At 46.4% G+C, this 17,374-nt stretch overlaps 1 protein-coding gene across 2 annotated transcripts in view; it reads right to left on the reverse strand.

The window, feature by feature from the left end:
• The window catches only part of Bco1 (beta-carotene oxygenase 1), a 38,653-nt gene extending 24,212 nt beyond the window's left edge, over positions 1-14,441 (reverse strand). For both annotated transcript variants that reach the window (XM_005073192.4, XM_040736282.1), the window contains exons 1-5: positions 14,214-14,441; positions 12,192-12,320; positions 6,097-6,226; positions 3,459-3,606; positions 1,020-1,167 (exon numbers count right to left, since the gene is read on the reverse strand). In XM_005073192.4, the coding sequence (XP_005073249.2) occupies positions 1,020-1,167; positions 3,459-3,606; positions 6,097-6,226; positions 12,192-12,320; positions 14,214-14,322 (664 nt within the window). In that variant the 5' untranslated portion in view covers positions 14,323-14,441. The remainder of the gene's footprint in view (positions 1-1,019; positions 1,168-3,458; positions 3,607-6,096; positions 6,227-12,191; positions 12,321-14,213) is intronic.
• Positions 14,442-17,374: the final 2,933 nt, after the last annotated feature.

Here is a 17,374-nt window from a genome sequence, read left to right on the forward strand (position 1 = left end):
CCAGCTTCTGGCAGAGCCTGTATCTTTCTACAGACTACAGGGTTAGGGAAGCACACAGGGACTTTCAGGGTCATAGATAGAAACTCGTTACCTAGGCCAGAAGGTCAAGTCAAACACCCTTTAAGGCCACAACGGCTGGGTGTGGCAACCAGGAGGGTCCCAGACAAACATAGGTTGGGAGCCTCACCCTCTTCCCCCTCAGGAACACGCAATCACTGGCCTGGGCTTTGCTCCAGGACCCGGCCCTAAGAGGAGGAGGTCCAGAAAGCCTCGGGAACAGGGTGTGGATCTGGAGTAGGTCCCAGCAGGGCTGAGCACCCCAACAGCCTTGGGAGCCTGAATGCGGGATGGAGGGGGTGGCACAATCTTGGCATGTAAAAGTTTGTCAGAATAATTTAAAGTACGACTAACTCGTACCTAGAGAAAAATTTAGAATATGCTAAATTGATGGATAGATAGATGATCAAGGGCATGGGTGGGTGGGTGGATGATGGTTGTACAGATGGAAGGATAAATGGACAGATGGATAGATGGATGGATGGTTTAGTGGGTAGGCGAATAGATGGTAGATGGATGGTTGAGTGACAGGTGAGCAGATGAATGAGGGGATGAACAGATAGAGGATGAATAAATGGATGGCTGTGTAGACGTGTGAATGGATGGGTGATTGACTGTGCGGGTTAGTAGATGAATGGGTAGATGGATGGAGAAATAGGTGAATGGAGGGGTGGGTGGATAAATTCAATAGCGAATTCATGAATTAGAGGTTAAAATAGTGACAGGATTTCCTTTATCCAAAATAACCTCAGAAATGTCTCCTTCGTATTAAAAGAGAAAACTGAGCTCTTCCCAAAAGAACCTTTGGATTTTGCCTAAATGACAAGAGTGAATTTAAGGTCGTCTGAATAATATGTGAAGGAAAGTTCTGCACTGAGCAGTGTGTCACAAGCACAAACCAAGGCTTATCAGCAAGTGCCACTCGGCTGCCTTTGCTTTGTTAGACTCCCAGAGTGACCTACCTGCTGCCGTGGCAGGAATCTTAAATATTACATATTTTGTCCTTCCTTTGTCCACAATGGATGTGCCCATGTTAAGGACATTTCCAGCTTCATCATAATGAGGGTGTGAGGTTGCCAGGTTTACAGCCACGTACTTCCGGTAATCAACCTGTAAAATACAACAGCCACTCCATTTTCAAAAGAGAAGATGGAATCCCATGAACACTTGACTGAGCCTACGTTTAAAAAGGTGGACCTGATTGGAAAATAAAGGCACAATTTGCTTTTAAAGAGACATCTTAGCCAGGTAGTCCCTTTAATCCCAGTATTTGGGAAGCAGAGATAGGCAGATCTCTATGAGTTCTAGGCCAGCCTGGTCTACAGAGATAATTCTAGGATGGCCAAGGCTACACACAGAAACCCTACCTGAAAAAAAAACAAAACAAAACAAACAAAAAAGGGATGTCTACTCTCATGTCCTAATGTGACCCTGCACTAGGAGGTGCTTCGGCAACTACTCAATTGTGGGAAGCTAGTGAGCAGGGGTGTGTGTGTGTGTGTGTGTGTGTGTGTGTGTGTGTGTGTGTGTGTGTGTGCCTGTGGTTCCTGTCCCACATTCTGGTCTGGTCAGGATCCTCAGCAGAATGACAGGGTGCCTCATGACAGAAGGCTCCAAGCAATGATCAGGGCAGGCAGATTGTCATCTGTCAGCCAGTTCCAGCCACTGACTGATCTGTGTTGATTCTATTAAGTCATTTAAATTCACTCCTGCTGGAGTCCACAGAGGCAGAGATGCAGCTCTCCAGGCCACTCATGATGTTACTCTGGAAACAGAGGTCATAAAACCATTTACTAACAAGTTGAACTATGAACCCTGCTCAGAACAGACCACAGATGGACAATGGGATGGCTAGGGGCTAGCAGTTTACTCTTCTTCAAGGTAACACAGCCTGCTAAGAGTTAGGTAGGGCTCTGGCCCTCCCGGTATTTCCCAGCATGCATCAGTTGGGCCCTTGCCACCTAGTTTACACGGAACTGGACGCAATTTCCCAGCTAAGAAAAGTGTTCAATTTAACAGATAGTTCAAATGCCTTATGACAACACTGTGGCTTTGAAGAACCAGCTGGAGCAAACTGAAATGGGGTCTATTGATTTTTCAAAAGAATGCTGGACCACTGCTTCCCAGAAAGCAGTAGTTCTGTCTACCAGTGCCCTTGCTCTCTGAGTAATACCTCCCCCTGCAGGTCACTGTGAGTAGAGCCCCTGGATCCTAGAGTTGTCTTCCAAACACACAGGAGGAGGTCCTAACCACAGAGCTTGTGAATGTGACCTCACTTGGCAGCAGCATCGTTGCATGTGTAATCAGAAGATGATGTCATATCATAGGAGAGTGGGCTGTGACCTTGTGACTTGTGTGCTTGTAGAATATGGGCAACTGGAGCACACAGACACAAAGGGAATAATAGCACAGGACCGAGGATATGGAGACTAAAGGGATATGTCTATGAGCTGAGGAACACGGAAGATTGGTGATAAGTCCAAGCAAGAGCTGAGAAACACAGGAAGGATACTCGCCTACAGACTTCCAGAGCCTGGCCTTACCAACACCAATTTAGAATTGTGGCCTCCATAAGTTTACGACAGCAGGTCTCTGTTATTTTAAGCTGCTTAGTCTGCATCACTTTTAGGGATGGGGATATGTTCTAAAGATTTATTATAAAGATTGTATGTGTGCATAGGTGTATGCATACATATGAGTGTATGTGTGTGTGTGCATGTGTGTATGTATGCATGTGCATGTGTGTGCATACATGAGTATGTGTATGTATGTGTGTGCATGTGTGTGCATGCATGAGTGTGTGTGTATGCATGCGTAACCCTGTGTGTATATACATACATGTAAGTGCAGTACCCATTCAGACCAGAAGGGGCATCTGATTCCTCTCAAGCTGGAATTACAAATGGTTGTGATCCACCCATCCTGAGAATTGAACCCAGATAATCTGTAAGAGCAGTACACGCTTTTAACCACTGAGTCATCTCTCCAGCTCCGTGGGGGACACATGAGAAAGGCATCATGAGAACATTTCACTTTGGGGACATCATAGAGTTCACCAGATAAGATGGCTACAGTGTCAGTAGGCAGAATCGTCTTTGGGACTCCTATTGTGCATGTGTTTCATGGTTAACTGAAATACACTTAAACAGCACATGGCTGCGCTGTATATAGCACCAACTGAGAACCAGTGCAGCCACAAAGATGGATACCATGCAGTCCCCGCTTAGGCAGAACAATAAGCACCCTGAGAGGGAGGCTGAGGATTGAATGGCATCAGAGGAGGGGACATTCCGGTGAGTTCCTCGTAGGCAGCCTGCCCACCTCCCCCCCCCCCCCCAGGGGTGGAGAGTGAGGCTCCTTTCTTGTGTCGGGAATGTACACTGATGGTAAGCCTGTTATACCTTCTCCAGGGTCTCTAGAGTCTGGGGGTTGATTTTCCTGATGTAGTTGGTCTCTGTGGTCGCATAGAAGTCGTCTCCACACTTCATGACATTGATCAGGCAGTTGTCTGTGAAATCGGGGATGGTGTGGGACAAGTAGGAGAAAGCTCTGGAAGGAAAGGGGGTTGTGTTAGTGGCCGTGCCCGGGGGGTTCTGCTCTCTGTGACTTGCTTTCTTGCCATTTGCCATGACTCGGGCATCAGGCTCCCCAGACATTCCACAACATGGAGTCAGGTGCTGGCGCAATGTGGCCACATGACACTCCTCCTGAGAGCCAAAAGTGCAGGGGTCTCTTCAGTTGGAGCAGCAGGAGCTGATATGCTTCCAACCATTTTAAGCAACCATACAGATATCAGACATGTAGCCCTGTATCCCCCCACCAAAACCAAAACAAAAACAAAAAGCAAAAAAACTTAGCAAAAACGGTTAATCTCTGCTTTGGCAGAATCTGAGTCCTCACTGAGTACCTCAAATCTGTGAAGAAGTTATTTGTACTTTTTTGTTTGTTTGTTTGCTTTTATTTTGAAACAAAGTTTCATTTGTCCCAGGCTAGCCTCAAACTTGCTGTGTGCCCAAGGATGTCGGTGAACTTCTTGGTCACCCTGCCACCTCCTGAGTGCCTGGCTAGATGGACACTCACATTCCTGTGTGAAGTGGAGACAGGAGGATTGCCGGGGGCTTGTTGACTTAGCTTAGCTCCAACTACAGTGAGAGACTCTGTCCAGACTTGGAGCATTGGTCGATCGCATCTGGTTTAAGCTTGTGCTGGGATCGAACCAGTTTGTGTAAACTTCTACTAACTGAGCTACATCCTCAGTCCTGGAATTAATTTTAACAGAAAGGAAAACAAACTCCTGTTAGTTAAGACTCATGGTTCATTGTGACAAATGGCAAACTTCGAACACGAAGAAAAAGAACCCAAGGGGTTTATCGGTACAAAGGCAAACACTGGATGCAAGTGTTGAGTGGTGCTCCGCCTACCGACAGAGGGTGTAACTGCAGGAATTCTGCTCCAGGTGTGGTTTTGAAGTCCTTCCAGCCCAGCCCATCTGCAAGGGCAAGTCACCCTGTCCCAGGGATGGGTGACGTCAGCCCTGGAGAACCAGAAGCAGTCTTCCTGTCTTTGGCCAATCCACCCTGAATCTTTCCATAGTTCTCTTCTGTCTGAAGGGAGATAGTAGCAGCAGGCCTGACTCTGGCCAAGAATTTAATTGTTGGATTGTAACACACACATCTGTTTCATAAACCAGATGGCTTCAGATGTGTTCCAGAAAAATCTCCCCACCCCCTCATTCATCAACTTTCCACAACTGACCGTTCTATGTCAACAATACACCTAGATTTCCTTCCTTCCTTCCTTCTTTCTTTCTTTCTTTCTTTCTTCCTTCCTTCCCTTCTTTCTTTCTTTCTTTCTTCCTTTCTTTCTTTCTTTCTTCTCCCTCAACAGAGAACACATTTATGAACCTTGCTTTAAAAAAAGTGTGTGTGTGGTATTGGTGTAGCTCATGCACATTTGTGTGTGCAGGTACATATACCCATATGTGTGCACAGTGGGCCAGGGACCACGTCATTCTCTGCCATATTCTCTCTCTCTCTCTCTCTCTCTCTCTCTCTCTCTCTCTCTCTCTCTCTGTCTGTCTGTCTGTCTGTCTGTCTGTCTCTGTCTCTCTCTGTCTCTCTTTCTCGGATTATTTTTTTAAGACAGGGGTTATCTGTGTAGCCCTGACTGTCCTAGAACTTGCTCTGTAGACCAGGCTGGCCTTGAACTCACAGAGATCCACCTGCCTCTGCTTCCTGAGTGCTGGGATTAAAAGTGTGAGCCGCCATCACCTAGCTTCGACTATACTCTCTTGAGGTGAGATCTCCCGTTAGAGCTGGAGCTAGGCTGGCAGTCTGCAAAGCCCTGCAATCTGCTTGTCTCCTCACATCATGCTAGGGTCCTACACATGCCTGTGACCATGCTTAGCTTTCATAAGAGCTCTGGAGATCTGAAGTCAGGACTTCACGCTCTATCTCAACAACTGGTCTCACCAACTAGCAATGTCCTTAGTCCTACCCTGATCTACAAACAAGCAAACATAAGCAACTTACAAGCAACTTTTTTAACTTAGTGCATCTTAGATTTGTTTTTGTACAGCATAGGTAGCAGTCTCATTTCTTTTTTGCCTCACTGAGGCATTTTCTGATACAGTTTTACTGCCATGTGCTCAACCAGACTTCTCGAAATGACATCTGGGTTGTTTTCAGCTTTCATCATAACAAATGATATAGCCAGGAATAACTTTGTTCATTTGTCATTTCCAACATGAGCAGGCGCATCTCTAGACCAAAAGGGAACACACATTTTTAATTTTGATTGATAGTGCCCAGACACTCTCCCACCAGCCAAGCAGAAGAGCATCTGACAATTTGTCAACCTCTCTTTGCCTCCCTTGCCATCAATGATCAAGAATCACACAGCATCCATGGTCACAGGCCAGCCATGTGGAGTTTTATCTATTAGGGGAGAAAACTACTAGGGGAGAAAATATGGGCTGTTTTGACCATCAAAGATACCAAAAAAGCATGAAATCTGTCAAGATTCAGAAGGAGATGTTACTTGGAGAAGATGTTTTTGCATGGGTCTGGGTAGGCCATTGTTCCGAACTCAGACACCACGATTTTGTTGGCCTCGATGTTGGCATTGTAGGTGTCACTCTGCAAGTATTTGCTCCTGTAGAAGACCTCCCCTGAAACAGAAGTAGACACTTGTCAGCCTGGCACTTTCTGGGGCTTTGAAATTGATGTTAGCCATTCTAGGGGCTTTACTGGGGACCAGAGGGAGGTTTGCTGACCCAGACAATCTCTTTCATGTAAGTGTGTACCATAGTGAGAAGAGAGTTTGGTCATAAGTTCATTTATACATATTAAAACATGTGGATGTGCTGTGTTGCGTGCGTGCGTGCGTGTGTGTGTGTGTGTGTGTGTGTGTGTGTGTGTGTGTGTGTGTGTGTGATGTCTCAAGTAGCCCAGATAGATGTTGATCTTGAGGTTCAGGAACACCCAGTCACCCTGCCCAGTATGGCCTGGCTATTGGTAATACCTTTCTCTATGCTTGTGCTTGTCCAGGAAGACACAGATTTGGAGAACTTGTTGGGAAGGCTGTGCTGACCTCTGAAGCCTCATTCACAGCTGGAGGAATTACCTTCAGAAGCCAGTGTTGGCGATTTCATATGTGTTGCATCTGGGTGTGGAGGAGTGACATAACACTGGACTCTGTATAACCACAGAGGGTCGGAACGTCCCAAGGTCTACCATCAAGACCCAGAACGACTAGTGACTCCTTGTTCAGCCATAAGTGGGACAGCTGTACTATACCCTTTCTCCTGAAGACTTGGGGAGCATTGAGGAAGAGTCAGGAGGAAGATTTTAAGAGCCAGAGGCTGGGGAGGACAGAGGTGGAACATTGTCCTCTGGACTCCTGCTCACAAACCCAGCAGCTATGCTTCCTAACCTGAGTGACATCAAGCTAGTCACTATGCACAGAGATGATCGCACCGCCCCCCCACCCATCCTAGCTGAAGAGCTCCTGGCCATTGTGGGTTGTGATCCCTGGAGGTGTCCCAGTATCCAGTGGATGGTCCCAAGCCTGTGCACATATGGACAGTATTAATTAGACTCAGTGGGTTATAAAAATAAAGGACAGGAAGGGGATTTTGGGGGGGAAATGGCGCAGTGCATCAAGTCACCTGCTGGCAAATCTGATGACCTAATTTTGATCCCCAGAGCCCACACAGTGGGAGGAGACAACTGAACCTGCTCTTCTCAATGTGTCCTTATGCATGTACTTGTGTTGACACACACATACCCACAAGCAAATACAATATAAAAAGCAATGTTCTGAATTAAAAAAAGAAACTAACATCAGAGAGGTTGTAAACACTTGAATGTAAACTTTCTTAACCCACGAAGTACAAATGTGAGCACAGATCCATTCTCACCTAATAAAATGGACATGTAGAGAGGTTAAATATCCTAAGCTGTACAACTAGTGAGTACTAATGGATTGCTAGGCTGGTAATGAACATAAATATGGCCTTTCAGACAGCGTCTTAATACAGTCATATAGTCAGTTTGACTCTACTAAAAATACACTCAAGATGTGCACCTGGGTGACATTTCATGCTCGGACCATCTCACATAGGTGACATCTCAGTTAAGAAGGTAATGTGAGGAATATCCCAGAAGCCCAATATCCACGCAGCAACAAGCCCTTTCCCTGATAATCTCTCTGATGATGACTTGTGAGGCACCTGGCTGCAGGGTACACAGCGTACATGTTCTGATGGTTTCACCTTCATTGTCACCTTCAGAATCACTTAGGAGACAACCCTCTAGACAGATCTTAGAGAAGGGAAGAGTCATTCTGAATGTGGGTAGGACCATCCTAAGGGCTGGGGTCTTGACCTGAATGTTGGAGAAAGCCAGCTGAGCTTTGGTCTCTCTGCTTCATGCCTGTGGGGAGGACGTGACCAGTGTGCCTCACTCTCTTGCTATCAGGCCTTCCTCAACAAGCTATGAGCCCAAAAGAGACCCTTCCTTCCATTCTAAGTTGCTCCTGTCAGGTATTTTGTCACAATGATAAAAGTAACTTATACATGATTGCTGGCGGATGAAATTTTAGATGGTCAAGGAAAACCCTTGATGTTTCAAGCTGGAAGATCGCCTGGGGGCGGGGTGAGCCTGATGTTGGTCTTCAGCCAAGCACAGCACTGAGCAAATACCCACTTTAGAGTCAGACTATCCTTCTTTGGTCACTCTTTGTGGATGCCACCATCCACATGGTGCTGGTTAAAGGGCCTTTGAGCCCCAGTGCTTGGCTTGAAAGGTGAACTCTTTTCACTTGAAATGTAAACTCTCAGGCCAGGCCACTTACTTCCTATAAACATGGAGCTGTGGGATCTTGGAGCACTGGTGGCACTGAGAGAAAGTGGCTCTGGAAGTGCTCAGGGCTAATGCTGGACTAGGAGTGTGAGATTAAAGACATCAGTCACTGCCCATCCTGCTTTACCGAGCCCTCAGTCAGTCATCACCCTCTCATCTGAAGGGACACAGTAAACAGAAATCTCCTGCCTGGTGTCTTCAAGAACTGGGTCAAGTCTGATAGTCTTGAGATAGAGGGTGTGTATCCACATACATCATAAGCCAAACACAAGTGCACCCACACACGCTGACACACACTGTACATACTTGTGTACACCCACCTACTCCAACATGCAACACACACATACATGTATACCCACATTCCCCAATATGTGTTCACATGTATGTGTACACACCCACACACTTGGACACACACCATGCACTCTTGTGTGCACCTACAGACTCCAATACATGCCACACATACTCTGTATACCGTACACTCTGACACACACCACAACACTGTGTGCCTACACCCCCCAACACACATTGCATATACACGTGTGCTTTCATACTCCCAACATGCACCACACATACATGTATGCACACACGCAATACACACTTGTGTGTACACATACACCCCAACACACACCACACACACACGTACACACTACAAACCACCCATGCACATACCATACACACTATCACACATGCACATGAACATGCACATACACATGCACATGAACACGCACACCAATACTCAAATCCCAGGGCGATGACTTTGTCTCCTAGAAGCAGTATCTTTGCTGATAGACACCTGGCATCACTCACTGTCACTACTTTAAACAAAACTTTCTATTTTGAAATCCTTTTAGATTTAGACAAAGAAACATATTCTCTACCCTTCTCCAGATTTCTTTTTCTTTGCTCCTTCTCTTTCGCCCTGTCTTTGCTTGATATTTATTTACTTAATCTTTTGAGACAGAGTCTCACTATGTAGCTCTGGATGTCCTGGAATGCACTATGTAGACCAGGCTGGCTTGAAATCAGAGATCTGCCTACCCCTGCCTCCCAAGCATTGGGATTAAAGGTGTATGCCATCATGCTTGGGTTTTACTGTTTTGTTTTATTTTAAGCATTAACTTCTATTTGTCTTTGGTCAAGACCACAGACTGTTCTTCCTTTTCACATTTTAAAATACTTACCTATGTTATGTGTGTGTGTTTGCCTGCGTGTACATATGTGTTGTATATGCATGCAGCTTCTATGGATGAGAGGGCATCAGGTTCTTTGGAACAGGAATTGTTGATAGTTAGGAACTATCATGTGGGGGATGGGAACTGGACCCAGTCTTTTGCAAGAGTAATGAGTGCTCTTAACCACTGAGCCATCTCTCCAGTCCCTCCTTTCCTTTTTCATTTGTTTGTTTGTTTGTTTTTTGTTTTTGTTTTTACGAGACAGGGTTTCTCTGTATTGTTTTGGAGGCTGTCAGTCCAGCCCAGCCTCGAACTAACAGAGATCTGCCTGCCTCTGCCTCCCGAGTGCTGGGATTAAACACCACCGCCTGGCTGTTTTTATTTTAAGACAGGGTGTCACTATGTAGCTCTGGCTGTCCTGGAACTTGCTCAATAAGACAGGCATGGAATTCACAGAGATTCTCCTGCTTCTGTGTCCCAAGTGCTGAGATTAATGGTGAGCACCACCACCTCCATCCTGCCCTTCACTTTCTTGGAAAAATAAGTGGGCTAATAAAATGATCAGACAGTTTATAAAGCATGAAATACCAACATGAAATGCCAGTAATCGTATGAAAAGGTGTTCAATCTCACTAATCATCGGAGGAATAAAAGCCAAAGCTACACAGAGACTCCATCTCATCCCAGTGAACATGGTGGTCATGAAACTATTGAGTTCTGGCCAGGATCCACTCTTGCGGGAATGAAAACTAGTCCAACCACTTTGGAAGTCAGTTGGAGGCTTCTCAAAAACTAAAAATAAGGACTGGAGACATGGATCCACAGTTAAGAATGCTGTTCTTACAGAGGACCTGAGTTCAGTTCCCAGCGACCACCTGCAACTCCCCCTCCAAGTGACCCAACACCCTCTTCTGGACTTCTGCATTCACGTGTACATACCCACATACAGATGCAGTAGCATACACATAACTAAAGATAAAGCTTTAAAAAAACCCACAAAACTAAACTAAAACTAGATCTATTAGAGGACTCAGCTATACCACTCTTGGGTATTTACCCAAGAGACTCTAAGGCAACACATCCTGGAGACACCTGCACATCCATGTTTACTGCATCTCCATTCACAACAGCTGTTATGGAACCCACCTAGGTGTCCAACAACAGAAGAATGAGTAAAGAAAATATGGTATGCATATACAATTCAATTTTCTTTCCGCTGTAAAGAATGAAGTTATGTCATTTTCAGGAAGATGGATGGAGGTGGGATTACTAAGTGAATTAATTAAGTCAGTCTCAGGAAGATAAATATTGTATGTTTTCTTTCATTTGTGGTTCCTAGATCTTATATAGTCACATAAAATTATGTAGACGTGAAACTGTCCAGGGCGAGAAAAAGAGTATAGAATACGGGGGACAGATTGGTTCAACATCTGATACATGCCTATATGAGAACTAAAATAAATGAAGCAGAAATCTAAAGAAAGAGAGACCCACTATAAAATGCACAAAACGAAACGAGCGACACCCATTTTCTTCTTATCCCCTGACCTCATTTTCCTGCCCATGCCCTCTTCTGAACTAGGCAGGGGCACTTGACATTCTGTGTTTCTACCTCCACTGTTACACAGTGGGGGAGGGGGACACCGGAGGTCCCAGAGGAGCTGAGAGGCCTGGTTGGCAATCTGAAGACACTTAGAGGGTCGGGTGGCAGATGTGGGAGACCCTGATAGGAGGGGGCCCAGGACACACCGCCATGATGGTTAGGACAAGCAGTGTGTTCAGCTGGCTTCTTTTCAGTCTGGCCTCCTCCTGTTTTGACCAGAGGCATGTCTGAGTTCCCAGCCTGTCCCCTTGCCTGTTACTGCTCATCCTGTGGCAGATTCAATCATAAGATGAAATGACAAAGAACCTTGGGCATCTTCCTAGAGTTGTTTGCAGTAGGCTGGGTGACATTCTCCTCAAGGTCACCCTGCATCCGATGGAAGGGACTTTGCGGGTCTCATTGGTTAAAACATTAGGGTTACCTGACTGGTCATGATGGCATTATAAAGTCTCTGTAAGAGGGAGACTGGGAGGGAGGGGGATGGTCAAAGAAGTTGTGCTGAGGAGTGGGGAGAGAGTGAGAGAGCAAGGGTTGTCGGGAAAAGATGAGGGTGGAGTAGGGAGGAGAAGACAGAAAAGGAGGACGAAGAGGGGAGGAAGGGGGGAGAAGAAAAAGGAAGAGGGAGAGAGGAGGAGGTGGAATAGGAGAGGGGCGGGAAGGAGAAGGGAAGGAACATGAAGGGAGAAGGAAGAGGAGAAGAGACGGACTGAAAAACATGCATGATACTATGTCACTGGTTTGAGACAGGCGTGGGGCCACAAGCCAAGGGTACAGGCCACTTCTGAAATCTTGCGAAGCAAGGCAATGGGTTTTCCTCAGAGCTTCCAGAAGGAAATCAATGCTGCCAATACTCTGACATTACCCCCCAGTGTGATCAACTTCAGATTTCTGACCCCGCCCCCAGATGGAAAGAGAACAGACTCCTGCTGTTTCAGGCCATCGGGTCTGCCTTGTATTTGTTATCATGGCAATAGCAAACTCAAGCTGGGATCTCACCATCTCTGATGGAGAAGCTGTGGAGAAGGGCCAGGCCGTCAAACCAATGGTTGTACTTGCTATCCCCCACTGTGTGCATCCCAGGCCCATTTCGAAGCAGGGTCCCCTGCAGCCATGCTGGAATCTTGCCTGTTAAAAGATAAACTGTTAAGTTGCCAGATTCCATGGCCACACTGAAAAATCTCAAAAGGGTGGCGTGGGGGGGGGGTTGCAAAGGAACCGAGCGCATAGAGTATACTACTACTCATTGTCTTTCCATTTACCTCATGGTTCTTTCTAGAAACAGTACAACAGAGATGGTAGTTTGCTAGCAATGAAGTTGACTAAGAGTAGATACCATCCCTAGCCTGAAGTTGTTCACTGTTCATTAAAGAGATTTAAAAAAATAGATATTCCAAATACACTTCTATGGAGGTAGTGCTGCTGCCCAGGGCTTCCTTGATAGTCGTGGGGGAGAACATTGGCCTCACTAAGGCATGGAAAACACTCTAGAGGTTAGGGGATGGCTTTACTGGTAAAGTGCTTACCACACAAGCATGAGGCTCTGACCTTGGTTCCCACAACTGGGATAAAAAAACTCAGGCATGAGCCAGGCAGTGGTGGTGCACACCTTTAATCCCAGCACTAGGGAGGCAGAAGCAGGAGGATCTCTGTGAGTTCAAGGCCAGCCTGAACCACAAACCGAGTGCCAGGATAGGCTCCAAAGCTACAGAGAAACCCTGTCTCGAGGAAAAAAACAAATCAAAACAAACAAACAAACAAAAAACCCCAAAACCTCAAACCTCAGGCATGATGGCACATGCTTGTGATCCTAGTGCTGGGGACCTGGAGACAATAGATCCCTGAGACTTGTCAACCAGTCAGGTCAAATAGGCAAGCTCCAGGCCAGTAAGAGAACATGTTTCAAAAAACAAAGTGGATGGCAACTTGAGTAATGACATCCAAGGTTGACTTTTGTCCTCAGTGTGTGTGGAGTTCAGAGGACAACTTCCAGGGGCAGCTCTCTCCTTCCACTATCGATGAAGAACAAGCCACCAGGAGCAAGGCAGTAAGCAGCTCCCCTCCATGGCCTCCACATCAGCTCCTGCCTCCAGGTTTCTGCCCTGTTTGAGTTCCTGTCCTGCTTCCTTCGATGGTGAACAGTGATATGGGAGTGTAAGCCAAATAAACCCTTCCCTCCCCAAGTTGTTTTGGTCCTGGAGTTTCGTCACAGTACTAGTCACCCTGACTAAGACATCTACCTTATGAAAACTTGAGAGGATCTGGGGAGATGGTACAGTGGTTAAGAGCACACACTGTTCTTCTAGTTCCTGAGGGTCTGAGTTCGATTCCCAGTACCCATTGTAGCTCATAACCACCTGTAACTCCAGCTCCAGGGGATCTAACATCTCTGGTCTTCCCAGATATCTGTACTCATCTTTTCATACCCACACACAGATATAGACACATTCACATGATCAAAGATAATAAAAGTTTTAAAAAACGTGAGAGTAATATACTCAAATAATGATATTTTAAATTTGTCTTTTATATTTTAATATTCATCTAAATGTTGCATGTAACTTAACAATATAACTTAACATAAACCTTGATAATCATAGAAAATATGTGAAACAGCTGGGAAGGTTCCTATCAACTTCTATGGCAATTCCTCAGTTAGAAAACTCCACCTGAGTGCCAACAAAATGGCATAGCAGGTAAAGACACTTGCATCTAAGCCTGACACCTGCGTTCAATTCCTGGGACCCACATGGTGGAAAGACCCCACTCCTGAAAGCTGTCCCCTGGTCTCCCCACTTGCATGGTGGCTGTCAGAGAATTCTCAGTACTCTTCTGGAGACAGTGAAAAGGAACAGGTCTCTCCCTGGAAACTGAGTTACCAAGCGCAAACATACCCAGTTTACCACAGAGACTGTTTTGGGGGTCTTGGCTTATCTTGTTCCCATAAACAAGTTTCCAGGCTCCCCAAAGGAACTTGGAATACAGAAAAAGGATGCCCATGTATAAATACAGAAGTCTCACCTGTCACTGTGGCTGACACCGGCTCCAGCTGCTCTTTCTTATTCCTGCCAAATATTATCTCCATGGAGCTGGAGGGTGACGGTGAGGAGGCTGTTGCGGGAATAGACATGATGCTCCGTGCCCTCCTGTCTTCCTGCCCTCTGTGTCTTTATATCTTCATCTGTCCCTCTGCACTCCCTCTCTCCCTCTGCTTCCTTCCTTCCTTCCTTTCTTCCTCAGTGCCTCTGCCTGCTGCCGGAAGCTGCTGGGCAATTTGTACAGTGTTTGGTCAAAGATCAGTTCCCAAGCCATGTGCTACTGCTAATCTTTAACCCTGCTAGTGCCTTTCCAACTCTTCCTCTCCACTTTCTCTTTTAACTTAACCCAGGGAGGCTCTGCTTTAAGTTGGTGCATTCTGCTGTGTTAGGTTGCCTGAGCTAGCCCATTCTGAGACCTGGATGTGTTTATGGTTGGAGCAGGGAGATAAGGACCAGTGAAGGTTCTTCAAGCTACAGTACCATCAAAAGCATTGGTCACACTCTTGCATGGTGTGTGTTGGTGACATTTTCACCTTCTGCAAACTAGAGTGTAGGGTGCATGTGTGTGTTCCTTCCCACTCTTAAAAATCATATGAACAGACACCTGATTGGTTTTCTTTTTGGAAAAAGGGCACAAAAATGCATCACATACTTATTTAAAAACAAAGACAGGGGAAAAAGTTTTTTTTTAATCAGGAGCCAAAGAGTAATTAAACAACTTCAGGGGTTGGGGGCTTTCTTGTGCAAGAATGAGGACCTGAGTTCCACCCAAAACACCCACATAAATCCCAGCACTGGAAGATGGAGACGGGAGAATCTTTGGGGCTTGCTTGATGGCCAATCTGACCAAAACCCTTCAATTCAAGTTGGGCTATTAAAAGGGAGAAACCATGGCCATCTTAGGCTCTACGGTTTCCCTGATGTTCACATATCCTGATAGGATGCCACCTTGCCTAAAATCTACACTGAGTTTTACAGAGTGGATGGGAGTTGGTGAACGCTTGAGTCCCGCTGCTCAGAGTGAGGCCTTCAATGGAGAGAGAAACAGTTGAGGTCAAGCTGGGTTCCACACTACACAACGCATCAGGGATCAAAGCATCACAGGACAGGACAGATGAGTACAATTTCTGTTTTCGGCAATTAAAATAAAGATGTTTTGGGGTTGGGTAGATGGCTTGGTCAGTAAAGTATTTGACTTGCAAACATGAGACAGACCTGAGTTTGGCCTTCAGAACTCACGTTAAAAAAAAAAAAGAGAGAGAGAGCCTGGTGCTGCCTGTGTGCAATCCCAGTGCTGCAGAGGTGGAGGCAGCTGTGGAGGAGGATGGGGGCTGAGCTGAGAGTCATCATTCAGGGTTTCAGAGAGTTCTAGAACAGGCTGTGCTTTCTCCCCTGGCTGCATGTTGCCAGCTCCTCGTGAGAGTTTGCAAAGTGCTGGTACTGGGCTGGGCTCCAGACCCACTGACTCAGAATCTCAGCGGAGCCAGAGGCCAGTGATGGCCCCAGATGACTGTACTGTGCACAGCCGAGCTGAGGAGCCCATCGGCAGGAAGAGAAGCAGAGCTTGACTGATGCTGAGCTGGAGTGTGTGTGGGCCTGGTCTCGTTACTCTCTCTGAGCCTGCCTTTCCCTAGCTATGAAGTAGGGTGCAATGATCTTTTCCCTAGCGATGAAACAGGGTGCAATGACATTAGAATCTCAAAGCCCATTACCCTTTCTCTCTTTCTTAGAGAAGACTTCCCTCCACCCCACATTTCCAGGAAGTCCCTTGATAAACTATGGGTTTATGCTGCTGTCAAGCCCAAACACAAGCATCCATGCCAGAATTACATATTCCAAGCTGTGAAAGTTACATCCTTGTACAGGTATCTGGGATACACAGATGGCTCAGGGGGAAATTACACTATTGGGTGAGAAGGAAGAGCTTTTGGCTAAGAGATAGAAGACTTAGGTTTGAAACTCAGCCTGAGGTTTAATAATTGTGGTCCTGGGAGGGAGGGTAGGATGGCTCAGTGCGTAAAGAGCTCTTGCCACCAAGCTTGATGACCTGGGTTCAATCTCTGGGACCCACATGATGGAAAGAGAGAACTGACTCCCACAGAGCAGGGAACCCAGTTCCTGTGTTAGCAGCATGTTCTGCGAATGCAGACATAGACATGCTTTTATTTTTGTCCCCCATTTTACAGCAGTAGCCATCACCCACCGAGCACATTCTATGAGTCAGTTTTTCGTGGAAGCTTGTACAAGTAGTGGTTTGCCCTATATAGTGTGTACATATGCACTTGTATACACACACACACACACACACACACACACACACACACATGCAATATAAAAGTGTTTCCTGAGAGTCACGAACAAATGTCCATTCATCCCAGAAAGGACCATGTGATTCTAGCTTGGTCAATCAATGACTTTAGGAGTGTGGATGAGCCCCAGCTACATCACCAAAGAGTTCTGTGTAGCATGGATGACAGCTTCCCCCACGGGTGCTTAGACAGGCTCCCCACTACAGTTCTTCTTCTACCTTCTGTATACTACGGCACCACCTGAGACCACACACAGCTGGAAAAGAATTACATATAGCTAGTAAGAGGGTACAGGAGGGAGGGAGTGCCTCCTACCTTAAGTGGGGGGGTCTAATGACCCCCACCCTCTCCCTTTATGAAGGGATGACCACAGGCCTGGCATTGCTGAGGGCTGCTTGCAGGTAGAAGATGGCAATGGTTATTCCCAGCAGTTGGGCATTGCTTGGGCCTCCTCCATAGCCTTGGTGGACAGAGATGCCTCATTGGGATTTGCCTGTGCGAGAGGGATGACTTGGCATGTACAAAGCCCCCATTTTGCCCCGGGAGTGTCAGGTACTCACAGGGAGTGGGATAGCCAGCAGTCTCTACTAACTCCCTTTGGAAGGGAGAAGGAACTTGAGCCCTGGGGCTAACAGAAGCAGATTAACACTCAGTGACTTAGCATCTGCACACCACACATCATATCTCATCCCCTCACAGCCAGTACTTTATGAGGTTTGCATGTGGGAGGGGATCATACTCTGTGGTGGGGTGGAAAGTTTGAACACTGGAGCTCTGCAGCAATCTGAGCAGTGGGAGGGGCGGTGTGTGTGTGTGTGTGTGTGTGTGTGTGTGT

The sequence above is a fragment of the Mesocricetus auratus genome, unplaced genomic scaffold (genome assembly GCF_017639785.1).
Source record: "Mesocricetus auratus isolate SY011 unplaced genomic scaffold, BCM_Maur_2.0 Super-Scaffold_6723, whole genome shotgun sequence".
NCBI lineage: Eukaryota > Metazoa > Chordata > Mammalia > Rodentia > Cricetidae > Mesocricetus > Mesocricetus auratus.